At 42.0% G+C, this 19,325-nt stretch overlaps 1 protein-coding gene across 2 annotated transcripts in view; it reads left to right on the top strand.

The window, feature by feature from the left end:
* The window catches only part of galnt2 (UDP-N-acetyl-alpha-D-galactosamine:polypeptide N-acetylgalactosaminyltransferase 2), an 87,598-nt gene extending 68,585 nt beyond the window's left edge, over nucleotides 1-19,013 (top strand). Inside the window, exons 7-16 of one of the 2 annotated variants that reach the window (XM_060872947.1) lie at nucleotides 103-224; nucleotides 5,624-5,711; nucleotides 8,040-8,127; nucleotides 11,830-11,933; nucleotides 12,916-13,042; nucleotides 14,083-14,175; nucleotides 14,308-14,391; nucleotides 15,521-15,665; nucleotides 15,987-16,106; nucleotides 16,352-19,013. In XM_060872947.1, the coding sequence (XP_060728930.1) occupies nucleotides 103-224; nucleotides 5,624-5,711; nucleotides 8,040-8,127; nucleotides 11,830-11,933; nucleotides 12,916-13,042; nucleotides 14,083-14,175; nucleotides 14,308-14,391; nucleotides 15,521-15,665; nucleotides 15,987-16,106; nucleotides 16,352-16,507 (1,127 nt within the window). In that variant the 3' untranslated portion in view covers nucleotides 16,508-19,013. The remainder of the gene's footprint in view (nucleotides 1-102; nucleotides 225-5,623; nucleotides 5,712-8,039; nucleotides 8,128-11,829; nucleotides 11,934-12,915; nucleotides 13,043-14,082; nucleotides 14,176-14,307; nucleotides 14,392-15,520; nucleotides 15,666-15,986; nucleotides 16,107-16,351) is intronic. The other variant, XM_060872948.1, reaches the window with a different exon arrangement.
* Nucleotides 19,014-19,325: the final 312 nt, after the last annotated feature.

The raw sequence follows: 19,325 nt of genomic DNA, 5'->3' as shown, positions 1-19,325 counted from the left end.
CTTACTGAAGTTTAAGTGCAGCAAAGCATTAACTATCTGACTAGCTGTATTAAGTTATGTCAGAGGACAGTAAAACGTGTGTGTCTGCGTGTGTGATCTCAGGTCTGATGCGGTCACGTGTCCGAGGAGCAGATGCAGCCACGGCCAGTGTCCTCACTTTCCTGGACAGCCACTGTGAGTGTAATGAGCACTGGCTGGAGCCTCTACTGGAGAGAGTTGATGAGGTTAGTGTTACACACACACACACACACACACACACACACACACACACACAGCATAAATACAGAGGGACAAATCCTTGCTCACAGCTGTGGGTTTGACAGATTGTTAATTAATATTGTGCAGGACAGCGCTGTGCTCATGGTCTAATGGTCAGAGTGGATCAGATCTGCAGGATAGATCAGCAGTTCATTATAGTTTAGTTTAATTAGCTTAGTTTCTTACTCAGTCCAGTCTCCTGCACATTCAGTACAGTGAGATGACCTGCTCAGTGTAATGTCACTCCAGTAATCTTTCTCAGACCAGCATGTATCATCCACCTCGGCTGGTTGGATAAGAACATGTATGAACTGGGTGACCGATGTATCGAGGCCATACGTCAGTTTTGTTTTTCTTTGCACCAGGCTGAGCTTCCTGAAGTATAGCCCTGACAGATGGATGCTGAAAAGTGGTAGCTCAGCGGTTAAGGTGTTGGACTACTGATTTGAACGGATAAGAGTTTGAATCCGATGACCACTAAATTGCAAGGCAGTTGTATAAATGAGATCAATAAATGTAATATATTACATAATATATGTAATAAATGAGAGCTTATAAATGTAAGCTGCTCTGGATCAGGGTATCTGCCCAAATGCTAGAAATGTATATAAGTGTTTGCTCTTGTTTCTTAGCAAAGGCTGTAGACGTTTACTCAGTAAGATCAGACCACTGCCTGAGAGTCTTCTTGGCAATAGTTCAAGTCATCAGCTAAAGTTGCAGACGGCTATTAAAGGATATAGAAAGACTTTTTTTTTGACTCCGACATCAGAATAGAGGAGACAAAACCTTCCCGAAGTGAAACAGCATTATTACATAACAGTCATTATTTAACTGACTCTAACTCCTCTAATGAGGACAAAACAGCACAATGAACTTTTGACAGAATTTTTACAGAAGGATTATTTGAATCCTTTTCCGATATTATTGAGACTATTATTTTATGGAGAATATAGTAGTTTAACTGGAAACTACAAAGCAATGAGACCAATTAATCTTGAACTTGTGTCTCTGAAAGTTTCTGATGCAGTTATGTTAGCAGTCATCTACAGTTAGCAGGAATGTATTTAGTGGGGATGTGCGTGCGTGTGTGTTCGCTGAGCAGGTCTGTGCGTGCGTGCGTGCGCTGATTGGGTGTGTGCGTGGGTGTGTGCTCGTTGAGTGGGTGTGTGCGTGCGTGTGTGCTCGTTGAGTGGGTGTGTGCGTGCGTGTGTGTTTGCTGAGTGGGTGTGCGTGTGTGTTCGATGAGTGTGTGCGTGTGTGCTCGCTGAGCGGGTGTGTGCGTGCATGTGTGCTAGTGTGAGTGTGACCTTTTTTAGCCAAAATAATTTGACTAATAGACATGTGTCCTGTTTGGCAAAGGTGTAGTAGCTTTAACGCACACATGTAGCTCTCTGCAAACAAGCAACACAAAAGCTTGCCTTCTTGTTGGTATACATGTTCCAGAAGCAAATGCTGGTCATTGTTGCGGTGTAATCTCTCTGTGCCAGAGGCTTGACCACAGCACATATCCAATGTTATTCTCTTAGACTACAGAGAAATCTAAAACTATCCCACAGTAAAGCATGCTCACTAACACAGGATTGTACACAGAGATGTAAAGCGAGGTCACAGTAACGGTGTCGGTGTGCGCCATCTCTTAATACCTGCTGCCTTATTCATTTACAGATGAACTACATGCACCGAATGTCAGTCTAATGTCTGCTGTACGGCGTGTGTAAGCTCTGATCTGTTTTGAAGAGGAGATGGTACAGGGGAGGATCTGATTACAAACTACAACATATTAGCTTATGACTATTTCACCACAGTACACAGCTATCCAACACGTTTGTAGATAAATCCTGACCCTTCAGTATGTGAGGAAACCAAGTGTTAGACATCGAGGCAGACTGCAGGTTTTTATTTATTTATTTTATGTTTGTTAAACTGTCTCTTTAGCCACGTAATGTCTGAAGGCAGATTTCAAATCAAGGTTTTTCAAATTAAAAAATAAAATAAAATACTGCAAGAACAGCTTTTTCTATTTTGTCAGTGACATTTGATTGGTTTCCCAGACCATCATAGACTTTATTTATTTATTTCTTTGTTTATTTGTTTACATCATCTGCATACCTCATCTAATGCACTTTTAGTATACACTCACTCATTTTCTACCGCTTATCCGAACTACCTCGGGTCACGGGGTCATCTCAGGCGTCATTGGGCATCAAGGCAGGATACACCATGGACCCATCGCAGGGCACACACACACACACTCATTCACTCACGCAATCACACACTACGGACAATTTTCCAGAGATGCCAATCAACCTACCATGCATGTCTTTGGACATTGCAAACTCCACACACACAAGGCGGAGGCGGGAATCGAACCCCCAACCCTAGAGGTGTGAGGCGAACGTGTTAACCACTAAGCCACCGTGCCCCCTTCTTTTAGTATACAATTTTAGTATAACAGCAATGCAAATTGTTTTGAAGGACTGATGGATTACTGATGATAAATGTTTGGCAGTTAGTCTGGGATTAAGTTTGGTCAGCTATTTGTTAGTCTTAAAATAAGTTACAGACAGGTATTTTCTCATCGTCCAGTTACCGTCCGATTCATCACATAGGCACACGTGAATATTTCTCCAAAGCATGTGTCCTTTTTCATCGTGTACAATTATGCTGGCTACAAAACACATTTGTTTTTATTGTGCTGAGGATCATTCTGGAGTGATTTACTTCCCAAAGCTAGTATATTAACCTAAGTGCTTTTGCTTGCATTGTTTGAAACAGTGTTGTATCTTTTCCTAAACCTTGTGTTAGTGTTTCTGCTTCAAGGTGTTTCTCTAACTGAGCACAAAAATGGTGAACTTGTTAATAACTGCCATCTTGACCATACTCACTGCTTCTTTTATATTTAAAGGTGTTAAAGGCTTGTGTTGATAACTTTCCATGATTGTTAAGTCTGCTAGCATACCTCCAGAGACGTCTCAGTTTTGATTCAGCAGTAATAAACAAAATCTGCTGTCTTTGCTTTTCACTGCTCACTAACTGCCCTTTTTTATCAGTAGATCTTTAAAGAATATCTGTTATGTGGAAATAATTCTTGCTTCTTACATTTCTACGTTGAAGTGCGGAAATTTCAACACTTTTCCAAATGATCACATTGTAGTAAACCCGGGGTTGTCGTCGTCCTAATCCCAGCCTTTAACCACAGGTGGAGCGTTTGCAGACTTAACCACATATATCAGTGTGGAAAGTGTACAGAGTGAAACAATGCAGTTTTAGAAAATTATGGCTAGCTGCTTAGCAACCCAGAGTTTAAACAAAAACAGCTCAGGAGCGTCAGGTGGTAAAACTCTAAACGTCACAGAAATATCTGACACTGGAAAATGAGCCGAATGAACAAACAGCTGATGAAGTACATGGCAAAGACGGATTTGAAAGCTGTAAAAATAAATAAATAAATAAATAAGAGTTGGGAAAGCTAACTAAATTATCAGGTGCAGAATTACAGACCTGTCCTTTTTTTCTAGCCAAGGCCATGGTTTAACTCGGTCACACCCCGAATTTATGCAGTCGTGGGTGTTGATGCTGTAAATATATAAATGGGAGCGTTGAGCCAGGGTTCAGAAATGTACTGTGTGAAACATCACATTATGACTACGAAGGGTTAATTGTTAATGCCGAGAAAAAAAGCATGAGCAGAGTAAACCCTGAAACAAGATTACCCAGGATTCCCCTTTACCCGGAGTTTACTCTGACCTAGAGAAGTGTGAAAAGCCTAACCTGCTAACCTGGATGGATTGTTATATGGATGTGCTGCAGTTTAGCAAGAAGTTGTCTATGTTAAGACCCAGATAAATTCCGTCACCTTTTGTATTCACTGTGAAGAAATAATTCTGTCGTCATTTCCCTTCATTTGTGTTGTAGGACATTTGTCCTAATTCTGGTGTGTTATAAATCTTGTCAGGTGCAGGATGAGCACATTTACTGTATGTTCACACACTTAAAGCTGTAATGAAGCAGTAGTTATCTGTTCCAGTCTTTATTATTCCTCTATTCTCATTGCTAAACGATGCCAAGTCACTTACAGTATCTTAATCACTTCATCACAATAATCACATTTCTGCTCGCAGGGAAAATGATCTTTCTATATTAAATAAATAAACCCAATCAGCTGCTTCTACTTATTTTTAGACTATTTTTAGACTTTAGAAGTTTTTAACTCTTTTATAGGTTCAGCATTATTGATATCTGTGTTGGCTAAAGTTAGATGTTCAACGAACGGACTTCGGGCTCAAGAAAGAGATGAAAAATTAAAAAAGACACTCAGGCGTGTCAGCGTTTGGCTAATTATGGAACAAAGAGTTCATTCAGTGCAGCCACACAAGCGCTTCTCATTTAAGTAAATAAAGTGTATAATAAAAGTTCTGTGTGCTTGAAAATTTACTACGGGACTTTTGCTGACTGCTGCCGTAACCCAAATGGCAGCGTCTGTCAGAAGTGGCACAAATACTCGAGGATCTGTTGGTGTCCCAGCTTTGCTATTGCCTCATAAATTTCTGAGCAAATTTGGACGAGTACTTTTTTAAGTCGCAATGAATCAGCTGTAAATTGTTCAGTGTGACATGAATTGCTTTTTTCCCTTGCCTGCGAGCGACGTGGTCAGGGCCGGAGCTTTTCGTTCCTCTGGTACGAGTTGAAAGAAAAAGTCAAAACTGAGCACACGTTTTCAATTACAAGTCACTGAAACTTGAGTTCTGACATGTTTATATGATGTGTGAGGGCTAGATATATGATGTGCTCTCTCTCTCTCTCTCTCTCTCTCTCTCTCTCTCTCTCTCGCTCGCTCGCTCGCTCTCTCTCTCTCGCTCGCTCTCTCTCCCGCTCTCATTTCTTTTGCTTCACTTTTATTTTATTTTCCAGCGATTCTCTTGTCAAAGCCAGATTTCTTGTAACCTTGTTAGAAAAACTTATACACTTTTACCGTACTCGCTATAACTAAAGATCATTATTAAATGAATTGTTCTCCACGATGGTCCAGCACCAAGATCCCACGCTCTCACTGCTGTGGGTTCAATTCCCCAGCAGGGATCCAACCCAGCCACAGAGGGGTTAATGCTCAGTTCCGGTCCCAAGCCTGGTATAAAATGGGAGGATTGTGTCAGGAAGCGCATCCGGAGTAAAACCTGTGCCAAGATCAAATATGCAGCTCAGATCATCCACTGTAGCGACCCATGACAAATAGCCAAAGTACAACAACAACATTATTGAACTGTCTTTTTGTGTAAAAGTAACGTTGGAAAAGAAAGTGCTTAATGATTTTTATTTTTTTTTTTTACTCACTTGAGACTTCCTCGTTCCTCTTTGTCATTTGCAGGACAAGACACGTGTCGTCTCACCCATCATAGACGTCATCAACATGGACAACTTCCAGTATGTGGGGGCATCTGCAGATCTCAAAGGAGGTAAAATGCCTCTGGAAACAGCTTCTGCTCTATATTTATAGGTTTCTATATGCATAATGGACATCTCTATGAGGTACAGTCAAGCACCTGAAAGGGGAAGAAAACACATCAGACATTTTGATTGCTGGGGTCTGATTACAGATTGAGTTGATCAGACATTTCAGCGTCCATTTCTTTAAGGCATGGGACTATGTAACAGCTTGATCAAAGCCTGACATGCAGTGTGTGAGAAATTACACTTAGCTAGTAAGGGTTTATTCTGCTCAGAGCTCAGATAGGATGTTTTTACTTCCTCATGTGTTTAACAGGATTCGTAAGCTGGGTTTACAATGCATGACATTTTTGGCCTAGTTGTGGATGTAGGCTGCCTCATGTCCTTCTGTCTCTTTACTTAATAATAGACAGACTCTGTGATGTTGAGATCAGGGCTCTGTGGGGGCCAAATCATCACTTCCAGGACTCCTAGTTCTTCTTTATGTTGAAGATAGTTCTTAATGACATTGGCTGTGTGTTTGGGATCGTTGTTCTGCTGCAGAATAAATTTGGGACCAATCAGATGTCAAAAAATATCATTCAGTGTAAACCTGTCTTAAGATACACCTGTTAAACACATGAGGTGGTACAAACAGCTTGTCTGAGCTCTCAGCACCATAAACCCTTGCTAGGTAAGTAGAATTTCAGTTTTAAAGTTGTACAATAGTGTGCTTTGGTCATGAGTTGAGATTGTGCTGGTGTTAGAAAGCAAAATGTCTCGTCACCACTGCAACCAAACACCTGACCACAACGTTGTGGCAGTGTCGGACATTTTTAATTAATTTGAGCAAAAAAAATGAAAATGTATAAATATCCATATTAACGCAAGCTCACTTTAAAAAGCATTTCCCTATTAATTTCATGTAAAACCTGCCTTTTTTTTCTTTGCTTTAACCTAAAGATTAAAATGTAAATAAAAGCACTTTCCTGTTGTTTTGGAGGAACATATTCATGGTTTCTTAAAACTGAGGTGTCTCATTGGGTTTGAAATAAGACCCAAGCAAAATCGAGAAGCTCCTCAGCTCATGTATATTTAATATCAACATACTTCTGCTCTGCTATTCTGTTTCTTCTTCGCTTTCTTTTTTATTTATTGATTGGAACGTCGTTTTTCTTCCTCTCCGTAACTCCCAAACAGTAGGCCACAGGGAAGCGAGGTGTGCAGCAACTAAAGTTCAATTTCTCTTTATCTGGCACAACAGTAAACACCATGTAGATTCTGAATGCATCTCTTCCTTTCGTTCTCTCAGTTTATTTATTTGTTTCTAGTCGATGATTTCTTTCTTTATTTATTTCCAGCCAGTACTGTGTGAGGCTGTAGGAGCGTTAGGTGTGTCAGGAAGCTTGTGGGAAGTTGAGAGGGCTGAGAGAGCACTCTGTTCAGCTCTCACACTCCTGCGTAATTGGACTTTTCACGCAGCTTGAAGCAGCCGGTTGATTTTCTTTGTGTGTAATGAGTGGCAGTCTTTCATCTACATGCAGCACGGCATGATTTTATTTATTTGGTTATCCTAATCATCCGTAATGTTGTTATATAATCATCTTTGTGGTTTGTAAATTCAAATGTTATCTGTCACATACACATACGACATGCAGTGAAATGCTTTAAGTTTTCGCATATCCAAGGTTATTATGAGCCTAGGGTCAGAGCGCAGGGGCAGCCATAGTGCGGTGCCCCTGGAGCAGGTGAGGTTAAGGGCCTTGCTCAAAGACCCCACGTCGATGTCTCGGCAGCTTGTGGGCTTGAACCCCGACCTTCTGATCAGTAACCCGAAGCCTTAACCACTGAACCATCGCGTCCCCGTGGTTTGTAAATTCCACCCAGTGTGCTTTTAATCACTCTGTATTCAGTTTTATTTTAAGAGCTCTTTTAAGAATGGACGTTGTTGCCAAGCAGCTTTACAGAAGTATAAACTTTCTGAATAAAACCAAAGAAGTTTAGCTTTTAAATGTATATTTGTCCCTGATAAGCAAACCAGAGGCAAGATGTAAAGTCCCTGAGATCACATGAGGTCTTGCTCAAAGACCCAGCAGTGGCAGCTTGGTAGTCCTGGGATTCAAGCTCATAACCTTCTGATCAGTAGTCCAACGCTGTGTCCACTGAGCTTCCAGCTAGAACATGAGCCTGTACAGACAGAATGCTGCTTCTGGTGGATTTGCCAATGCCATTTTTTTTATTAGGTATCTGTGCTTCAAAAAGCTCACAATTACTTCCAACAGTTTGTGCATTAGAAACCTAGGCCTTGCTGCATTACTAGGCTGCTTCAAACCTTTCTCTTCTTTTTCTTTGTGAAGGTTTTGACTGGAATCTGGTGTTTAAGTGGGACTACATGACGTTGGAGCAGAGACGGGCGAGGCAGGGGAACCCCATCGCTCCCATCAAGTAAGCAGCTGCTTTTCTTTCCTATTAGTAACATCCCTTCGTTTCAGTTTTCTAACCTGATAAACACACTCTCTGATTAAAAAAAAAAAAAAGTGGTATTTTCTTTTGCCACTGTGGTGGTGCACTCCAGGGTCACCATTTGTATTGTTGGTGTGTATCAGTAAAAACCATGAAGACCATGGTGATGATTTCTTAACTCTAAAACATTACAGCCCAATTCTGTATCTTAAAGGTGGGGTCTCCGTTGTTTGAGAAATGCTTCAGAAAACTGCGTTGGACCGCCAAACATAACAAAAACAAAACTAACGTGTAGCCAGTGAGCAGAAAGGGTCGTGTCTTGCCAATATGGGCGGACAGATTGTTCATGTGTGACATTAGCAGAAAGTAGTTTCAACATTGACATGGAGGGTAAAACAAAGAAAGAAAGCGAAAAAAGGCTTACGATAAGGCAAGAAGCAGGACCCGTGTTAATATAGGATCAGCTTTCCAGCGCTGGAGAGAACTGAAAGTCTTCCGCGTAAAACGGAGATAAACCTTTCATGGTACAACACAGTACTACAAAAACACATTTGTATTAACATAGTATTACTCATTGAGTTCATTTATTGATAAAAAATATACCCTCAGCCAGCTGCCCCAGCAGGTTCCGCCATAATACTTATAATTGGTTTATACTTGTCTGGTGTATGTGTGGGGCGGAGTTATTAAAACAGAGGTGGGACCTATTTGGGTTAGGGGCGTGTTTTGTTTTGGTGATTTCAAATGTCAACATTGGATTTCAAACAACGGAGACCCCACCTTTAAATACTTTCTTGAAGTATCTATTTTGCACTAGTTGAATTATTACATATTAAAGGTACTTTACAGCACAGTGAAATTCTTTCTTTCGCATATAACTTTGGAGGTTGGGGTCAGAGCACAGGGTCAGCCATGATGCAGCACCCCTGGAGAAGAGCAGAGGGAATTAAGGGCCGTGTTCATGGGCCCAACAGTTGCAGCTTGGCAGTGCTGGGGTTTGAACCTCGATCTCCCAACCAACAACCCAGAGTCTTAACTGCTTGAGCCACCACTGCCTTAAGAAGCACACATCTTTGTATACTGAATTGGAATTGAAACTGATTGGAATATAACCTTGTTCTCACACTGACCCTTTGCGGATAAATCCTACACAACCACAACAAGGAAAGATACAGTTTAGTGCATTATTGGAATTACTAGACCCAGAAATCACTAAATCTAAGGAACTGATCCCTTGGATGATGATAGAGTTTAGTCCATTAAATCAAACCCTGTAGTGTTTCCCCCCCTGCTGTGCATTATGATTGTGTATGCGAGAAAACAGCAATCGTTTCTCAAAAAGCTTTCAGGCAGTTTCCAGATAAATACCTGCTTCAAATTGTTCAGTTGTTGTGAGAAAGCAATTCCACTGCAGATCAACCCAACAGCAGGAAAAAAACCACATCCTGATGTGCATCATTGATTGTGATCAGCACCTCTTAGTCTGTTGAAAGGCAAGACCAACTGATTAAACAGGTGGCATCAGGTGCGTCTCCTGCTCGACTGGATTGAAAACCTGCACAAGCACCAGCCCTTTGCTTATAAGATTGGACACCCCTGGAAGTGTGCCTTTTGTCCCAAGCAGAGCCGTGTGATTTCCCTCAGATTCCCGGCCACATGTGGCTGCGGCGTCGCAAAAAGAGAAATGAAATGCTGGATGTGACACACGTGTATCAAAATAGTTATCAGCTCAGTGTTCCCCATGCTCAGTCAGTATTTGTGCACTTGTGACTAAGATTTACTTACAATGCCAATATTTCCATTCCATTTTTCATATTTCTGACCACTGAGGGAATTCGAATAATATTCGGTCTGTAAACATCAGCGAAATCAAAATATCTGCTAAATATCAGCTATAATCTGAGACTATAAACATGAGATTCTAATGTATTATCATATATTTCATAAAATGACAACTGTATATGTAATGAGAGGAGGTTGATGAGGATGATGATGATGATGATGATGATGATGAAACAGCTCTGGCATAGATCTCCACTCCCTGTAGAAAGGGAAGCACTTAATCACATTCCTTTCAGACAAAACAGCTGGCTCTTTATCCCTCATGCTCATGATTGTCTGTTGTAAGTGATGACTTCTTTGTCTGAGTAACGCAAGCAGATTATTAGCATTTCATCTCCAGCTAATGTGTGATGACATGACGTGCTTTTATTTCCGTAGCACTTTCTACAATAAACATTGTCACAAAGCAGCTTCACGGGAAATCAGCATGTAGATTCAGAGGTGACTGTGGAAAGCCTCCCAGAATCCTTGAGAAGAAGCAGCTAATAGTGGGATAATAAATCATTACTCTTCTACATCTACATCTGCGAACAGAGCCAGAGCTGTTTCACAAATGACACACTATGCACTGTGTACTTGATCATCTAGTCTATGAATTATGAATGGTATTACCGGCCCGAGACTCAAACCCACAACCTTAGGGTTAGGAGTCAAACACTCTAACCATTAGGTCACGACTTCCCCAATTATCTTCCCCAGTTATTGCAGGGTAGCACAGCTACTATTAATATTAGACTTGTATTTAAATGTGTTTGTATTTATCCCCAATGAGCAACCCTGAGGTGACTGTGGCAAGGACAAACTCCCTTGGATGGAAGAGGAAGAAACCTTTAGAGGACCCAGACTCAATAGGGAACCCATCCTCATTTGGATGACACTTGAGCTTGTGATTTCCGACAATTGTGTATCGATTAGGAGATTGTTGTCCCCAAAGTCCAACTGGAGCTGGAACACCTCTGTAGATGCCTCAGGATCCTCACAGGGTCGGCCTCATCTCAACGAAGATCCAAACTCTTCATGACACGGAACACAACTGGAGCTGGAACAGTCTCTAGATGCCTCGGGATGGGTGTAGGAAAAGAGAAACAGTGGAGAGGAATTAGCGTAGCTGCTCTTAATAATATATACAAGCTCTAGATGATGATGTGCATTTGATCAGATGTACTAGAGCATAAAATTATGGGAGGTATTATGTGTATGCCTGGTCTCTTATGACTAAAGAGACATCTCAAGTATGTTGAAATAAATGAGGTGAATGAGTCATAGGGTGTTAGCTCCAGTGACCTCACGGTGATGAAGTGTGATAAAGATGGCAGATAAAGAGCTGACACTGAGTTCATCTTCCTCACTTTCCACCTCTCTTGAGTCCTGATTTTTTTCAACAAAAAAAAGACAAACGTGACCTAACATGCACTTCAGCATAACGTATCTTTCCTCTAAGACCGAACACGGTGGTGAAATCTACTCCGACAGCATTCAGGTGCTTAGGGCTGATGGAGCTCAGATGCCAGAGTCTTGGCTCAAAGGTTCATGTCCCGATCGGATTGAAAAACCAGTCAAAACTGGCCACTGTTTCATGTTGGATAGGTGCATCCCTCATCATATTGTTTCATAAACCTTGTTGACATTTCCTGTATCCAGTGATTAACACTCCTCAGCATTGTGTCTGTTCAGAGCAGTTTATAACAACAAAGCCTTCATTACCTTGATAAGGATCAGTCACATACGCTGCCTTACATCAATATCTACATGCTGTGTCCTACACCAATGTTCGTTATTTATATGTATGTGTCTAATGAGGATGATTGTGGTGTTTTTCTCATTTTATCTCTGTTACATCAGGACTCCTATGATAGCTGGCGGACTCTTCGTCATGGACAAAAGCTACTTTGAGGAACTTGGGAAATATGATATGATGATGGACGTGTGGGGAGGAGAAAACCTCGGTGAGAGAACAGACCAGTGTTTTTCTTTTATTCTTCATTTCACACACCACTGCGTCACAGGTGAGGTAGCACTGACCCGCACATTTCAGAGCCGTGCTTTACTAGGACAGGGAATGCAAATGAGGCATGTAGGATTTGTGCGTATGGGCAGAGGATTGTCTTTTCGGCTTGTGAGAGTGATTGGTTACTGGGAGAGAAGTCAAGCCCACTCATTTGCTTGCCCTGTATATTCACATCCAAATAGCAGCACACTTCTCTTTCTTCTTGTGTTGCTGTCTCAAACATTTGCCTCTGTATTAAACACTGAAACTGACAGCTCTGAGGTAAGCTCAATTTGAGGTCTCGGAGCACATCGTGGTAAAGGGAAAAACCATTACTCATTTCCCAAACAGCAGACTCCTTTCAACTGAGGCGCTTGTGGAAATGTCACAAGAATCCGGCAAATGTTGCATCCAAGGCAAACTGGCAGGAAATTTTGCAGAGGTTGCAGTTAGGAGCTAGAGCTTTGTCTACTTCATTATGACCAGGATGTGTCTTCCATTTTAAATGCTAGCACATGTTTCTTTATATACTTATCTTGAACCTAGGGTGTGCGTGTGCTTGCATGCGTGTGTGCGCGCATGTGTGTATGTATGCGTGTGTGACTGCATGCCTGCTTTTCTGACCTCACAAGGACAAAGTTCAGCTATTTTTATTCTTATTGGACATTTTGCTGGTCTATACTTTCTTACAGAAAGTGCAGCTTTACTTTAAAACAAGAAAAATAAATAAATAACAAATGGCAGAAGGTGTTTTCTGCCATTTTCTGCCATGTTCTGTTTTGGTTGTCAAGTTTAAGCTTTGGGTTAGATTTAGATGTAGCATAGCATTTATTAACTGCATTAATAATAATATCTTAGATGAAGTTCCTCAAAGGAATGCTTAAAAAAAAGTGTGTGCGCGCGTGTGTGTGCCTGCGTGTGTGCGTGTGGGGTGTTTTCAGAAATCTCGTTCCGGGTCTGGCAGTGCGGTGGCAGTCTGGAGATCATTCCCTGCAGTCGAGTAGGACACGTGTTTAGGAAGCAGCATCCTTACACATTTCCTGGAGGCAGTGGGACCGTGTTCGCCAGGTAGCTGCTGAACTTGCTGTAGCAGGAAAAAAAAACAAACGCACACAAAACAAGCGCTTGTAAAAATTCTTCTCTCTCAGTACTTGTCCAATATAACCCATGAGTCTAAGTTAAGAGTTGTCTACATGTCTACAGCTCATCCCCAAAACAAAATGGTGCCACCAGACCAGTGTGCTCCATCTAGTGGTTGAATCTGTGTACTGATCATATACTGTGAGCCTCAAAACTAAATACAGACCTGCCAAAGGTTATGGTCCAGAGATTAAAATCAGAATACGCTGCTATGAGTCATCACTCAGACATATGCCAAAAGATCAGTCATCTTTCTTCCCTCATGAAAAACAGCAGATGAGCCAGTCGACATGTGAACCTGGAATGATTGACAGGTTTGGCCTCTCTGGTATTAACTCAAAGCTCCTGAAATTCTCACAGTTGTAATGGGCTTCCCAGTACTCTTGTCTCATCTTGATATTTATTTTGCTTTAAAGTGTTATTCTTGCTTTTTTGCCAGGGTAAATTGAGCGTTTCACGTTCATTAATGTAAAATAGAATCCTTTGACTTTTAACACTGCAAAATAGATGCATTTTAATAGTGCAGTCAATCTGATAACACCTGATGACACTAGAAACGTTTACATGTAAGCTTTTTTTTTATTAACTGCATCTTTTTTCCCTAGAAGCGAAAGAAAAAAAGTGCATATGAATATTTGTACATCATAACTGAGACAGATTTTTCCATCCCAAAACCCCTAGGACTATAAATACATGCTAACATTTTGTCCCTATATCCACAGTATCGATTAGTATTCAAATGATTTCCAGAAAACTCTACATATCTCTGTGTGATGTAAAATAGACCCCCAAGCAGGATACAGAAAGTCCTAGATGTGGATTAGTTACCACTAATTTAAAGTATCATAGGAAAGAGGATCTCATGCTCAGACATGCCCTACTGTGAGTGAGTAGAGATTTCTAACCATTCCTGACAGGTAAATAAAGCGACTTCTCTACCTTACCGAGTGTTGTTCTGCCCCCTGCAGGAACACCAGACGAGCAGCCGAGGTGTGGATGGACGATTTCAAGAACTTCTATTACGCTGCTGTACCCTCTGCACGAAATGTGCCTTATGGGAAGTAGGTGTCTCGCCATTTCCCTTTACAAAATCCGTGCAAGCTCGTGTAACCACTTAAGCGTATCTTACTTAAAGGCGTGCACCGTGTATCACTCGGTTATCTGTTTAAACAGTTCTCTTTTCTCTGTGCCAGTATTCAGAGCAGGCTGGAAATGAAGAAGAGATTAGGCTGCAGGCCATTTAAGTGGTACCTGGAGAACGTGTACCCAGAACTCAGGTGAGCCTCGTCAGCCTCGTCACACAGGATCAGATCGTTTACGCTGTATAGACGTTTTTTTTAGTACAAACTTTTGTCATAGATTTTTATTTTTGACATCTAAAAAGAAAGCAGCACATTACATAACAAATCAGTTGGGAAAAAAACCGTGTGACCGTCTAAAGAAGAACTGTTCCTGGTTTTAAAAGAAACTTTCCAGCTCCTCAATATCCTTAACAGCACAAACTGGACCCACCAAATGTTGACCTTGTTTTTTATTTTTTATGTCACAACATTAAATTTCATTATTTTTGAAGGCATCTTTGCTTTACAGCATTTCTTTGCGTGTGCTTAAGACTTTTGCACAGTAGCTATAGATTCCAATCTAAATGGTCAGAAGGTGTTGATTTCATTTCCTGTCGCAGCAGCTTAAACACTGCTCTCACACACACAACGATCTCATGGCTGCAAGTCACCAGTTACTATGTACTATTGCCCTTTGTTGTTCCTCCGGCTGGTTGCCATACTAATAACTTGTAGCTAATCACATGTTTGTTATGATCTTGTTCTAATACGTTGTTGTTTTTATAGTAACAGCTTAAACAGGGACTCGTTTTGTTTAGCTGTTGATACAGGGAGTTTTTCCATGAGGTGATCTTTATTTATTGAAAGATTCTCCAGCATCAGTCAGAGTTCAAGCAGTAACTTTTGGCGGAAAAGGGAAAGTCTTTACGATAGAGTTTCTCGGTAACTTGGTGTGTTTTTATGTCTTTAAGAGAATCAAACAGCGGCTGGTAAGTTAACAGCTGTTGTTAAGTGCTATACTGTGAGAATAGGTGTTAACTTGTCCTCATAAAGAAAGTAGGCCATTCTTGAGCAAAACAAATGCTAGCATTGGAAGATTGCTGTTAGCAGAAATTAGCAATGTGATAAAAGTAAGTCGGCTTTATGTTGAATCGCGTCACACCCCCTCATTGTGTTTGTGTTTTAATTACTGACGATCAGGAATCATATATAGCTAGACTAACTGGTTAGCTGATACTACATTGGACTAATCAGAGAGGTTGTGGTTACAGTGGGGGTTTTTTCTGCATAAGAGCCAGCACCTTTTTGTGTTTGGTTTCTTAAGAATATTTTTGGATATTTTTAGGGTCCCAGACCATCAGGACATCGCATTCGGTGCCCTGCAGCAGGGCGGGAACTGCCTCGACACGCTCGGACACTTTGCTGACGGTGTGGTGGGAGTCTACGAGTGCCACAATGCAGGGGGCAACCAGGTAGCATTCAGATCACAGGTACATTGCTAAACATTTCAGGAACAGCAGGAGAGCATCGGGTGACACACACGGTCTGCACTTGGGTGAAGGAATCCATGGACATGAAGAGCGGAGAGTCACTTAAAGCAAACCCACACTGCACATATCACATGCTTATAGCTTCTTTAAAGAATGAGCACTTTTTCACAGAGATGGTACATGGCATAAGGTTAGAAAATGCAGTACGTGCGTCCTGGCAGAATTACAAGTCTTTTGATTATTCACCTGTGTAGATGTGTAAACTGATGATACGGTTTCTCTGAGTGTCTCATGAAATTCCTCTGTGCTCCCTGTGTTCAGGAGTGGGCTTTGACTAAAGATAAGTCGGTCAAGCACATGGACTTGTGTCTGACTGTGGTGGAGCGTATGGCAGGATCTCAGATCAAACTGCAGGGCTGCAGAGAAAACGACAGCAGACAGGTGAGTGAAACTCGTCTGAATCTGGTGTAGCCTCACTGTGAAGTGGAATTAAAGACCAGCTTGTCACGGCTGTCTGTCAGACTGAGGTGTTTTTTGGTTTGTTTTTTTATATTGAACAAATCCATCTTTGTGAACAGTATGTAAGGTTGTATTTTTACAGACTATTACACTCTCTCTCTCTCTTTCACTCTCTCTCACTCTCTCTGTCCTGTCTCTCTCTGTCTCTGACTGTGTGTAAATTGCAGAAATGGGAACAGATTGAGAACAACACTAAGCTGCGACATGTGGGTAGTAATCTGTGCCTGGACAGCCGGAGTGCCCGTAACGGAGGCCTGACGGTGGAGGTGTGCAATCCCTCTCTCACTCAGCAATGGAAGTTCACCCTGAACCTGCAGCCCTAGCCCCGAGCCCCTACGTCCTGCGTCCTCAGCAGGTCACAGAGCAGCGCGCGGTCTCTGAGGGAACACTGCCCAGCCGCAGTGGGTCTGCTCGCCCCTTCTCCCTCACCCAGGGCTATGGGGCCAAACAGACACAAAAACAAACATGAAAACTTTTTTCCATCCAACTATATACCTCACCGTTTTATTTCCAGCTCTTAATTGAAATGCAAATTTGAGGTATCATCCTATTTTCATGCCAGCCAAAAGGATTTGATTTTTGTTTTGCCCTTTTCTTCCAAGCATTTTTTTTGTTCTTAGGAGTTATTTTAATTAATCAAAATTGTTTTTGTTTCATGTAACCAATAATGTTGAATGTAAGTGACGCGCCACTGAGGCTTTTCTGATTGGAGGGAGGAACGCAAGGACCTTTCATTTTTTGTTCTGCATTCTTAGCCTAGCACAGGTTAGAGTGTGTGTGTGGGCGTGTGTGTGTGTGTGTGTGTGGGCGTGTGTGTGGGGGGGTGAGAGTGTGTGTGTGTGGGCGTGGGCGTGAGTGTGTGTGTGGGCGTGAGTGTGTGTGTGGGCGTGAGGGTGTGTGTGTGTGTGTGCGGGATTGAGTGTGTGTCTGTGTCCGTGGGAGTGAGAGTGTGTGAGCGTGTAAGAATGTGTGTGCGCGTAAGAGTGTGCCCGCCTGAGAGAGTGTGCCCGCGTGGGAGAGTGAGCATGTGAGAGAGTGTGCCCGCCTGAGAGCGTGTGGGCGCGCGTGAGCGAGTGTGCCCGCCTGAGAGAGTGTGCCCGTTTGGGAGAGTGCATGCGTGTGTGAGAGTGAGCATGTGAGTTAGTGTGAGCAAGCGTGTGAGAGAGTGTGCCCTCATGAGAGAGTAAGCGCGCGTGTGTGTGAGTGAGCGTGTGAGAGAGTGTGCCCTCATGAGAGAGTAAGCGCGCGTGTGTGTGAGTGAGCGTGTGAGAGAGTGTGCCCTCATGAGAGAGTAAGCGCGCGTGTGTGTGAGTGAGCGTGTGAGAGAGTGTGCCCTCATGAGAGAGTAAGCGCGCGTGTGTGTGAGTGAGCGTGTGAGAGAGTGTGCCCTCATGAGAGAGTAAGCGCGTGTGTGTGAGTGAGCGTATGAGTTAGTGTGAGTGAGCGAGTGTGCACGTGTGTGGAGAGAATCAGCAGGCCTCTGTTTATGTGAACACTGTGTACAGTCTGTTCAACAAACAAAAGAAATAATCAGAGGCCAGCTTTGTCTTTTCCCCCTGTGCAAACAAATTGCTCTATTTTGCATCTTGAATGAACAGTGAAGAACGACCCGTTTCCTCTGTGAGCTTCGGGAGTGTTTTGGTGGAGAAACAACAGGACACCACGTAGTGATCCACACTACCATTCAGTGTCTGTTGCCTTTGTCACAAAACAAACAACGAGGTGTACTTTTGTTTATTTCCATCATCATCATCATCACATTGTCCTGTCCTGAGGATATCTGGATTGAAGTCCATTTCTAGCTGCATTGGTGTAGAATCATTCCATCGACTGTACCTGTGTACTGTTTCAGTCTCCTTGAAATGAAAATGTATTTGTGCATTATGTTCGGGTCAGCAGGGGGTCACTGTGATCGAATCCAATCCCAGTGGCACGACCTGTTCAAATTCTGATCGTGGGCTTCCCAGAACAATACAGCAAAGGGTTTCAGATGGATTTGTGTATTGCACATTTATATTTTACTTGATTTTTTTTTTTTTTTTTTTTTTTTATTGTATCATTTGTTCTTGAGTTGTACAGTGATTTAAGTCGACTGCCTTTGACTGTATCCATGCTACTGTAAACAGAAAGGGTACCTGAGCTGTGCAGCTCTCAGTCAGGGCTGGAAGTAGCTGGACCTCAACTGGACTTAGAGAGAGAGAAAAGTGTGCATTTCTCTCTGTTCTGCATCCTCCATGCTTTTATGCTTTCTTTCATCGACGTTCATTACGGTACTTTACACAGTGATGTGCTTCTGGTTAGTTTGTTGTAAATGATGCACACAGATGAACCGACAAGCTTTTATACTAGTTCTGTTTTTCTGACCTTGGTGTGTGTCTGACTGAGCATTAGCCCTGTAGCGTAATTTATTCTAGATTAGGACACATACCAATGAGCCTCAGATATACTGTAATCACCATGTTCACTTGATTCCTGAGTATTTTTGACTCCTCTACATCATCCTGAATTTGTCCAGCTCTGGGGAATCTTTTAAACGCGCTCTCTGAAGTGTATCGAAGGACACTAAGACAAGTTCATCAGTGCCACTGTGGCATGAGACTGACTGAATCAGGGTGAAAACCCCAACCGGTGCGTGTTTCATTGAAGTCAGACATGATGCTGTGCTCGTTATACAGAGGGGGCTTTTTATAGATGGCAAATGAAAGTGCACCCTTGATGAGTTTCACTGCTGAAATACAACTGCCTCTGCCATCACTATGCCAACATTTGAGCAATTTTGTACATTCTGGAAAGAAACCTTTATATGATGTCAAAAAAAAAAAAAACAACTAGGGCCAAATTGTGAGAAATCTATTGCTTATGATTCTGAATTGGAATAAATGTTTACATAGTACACTGTGCCAAAGTTATTTCCTGTTGGATTCAGGTGTCTCAGCGTACTTCAAAACTAGAACATTGACAGAAATCATGACCCCATATTTCCCCATTTTTATTTTGAACACAGTAAAGAGAACGTCTTGATTGCTTTTAGAGGCAAGGGAGATGTGACGGGGTCACCAGTTGTAAAAGTGTATATGTGTGTATATACAATCAGTATGTCCATGCATGTACATATAAACACGTCGTACAGTTGCAGTAACT

The sequence above is a fragment of the Tachysurus vachellii genome, chromosome 6 (genome assembly GCF_030014155.1).
Source record: "Tachysurus vachellii isolate PV-2020 chromosome 6, HZAU_Pvac_v1, whole genome shotgun sequence".
In the NCBI taxonomy this organism is placed as follows: Eukaryota; Metazoa; Chordata; class Actinopteri; order Siluriformes; family Bagridae; genus Tachysurus; species Tachysurus vachellii.
Note: the sequence above shows the minus strand (reverse complement) of the source record. Positions and strands in the feature narration are given on the sequence as shown.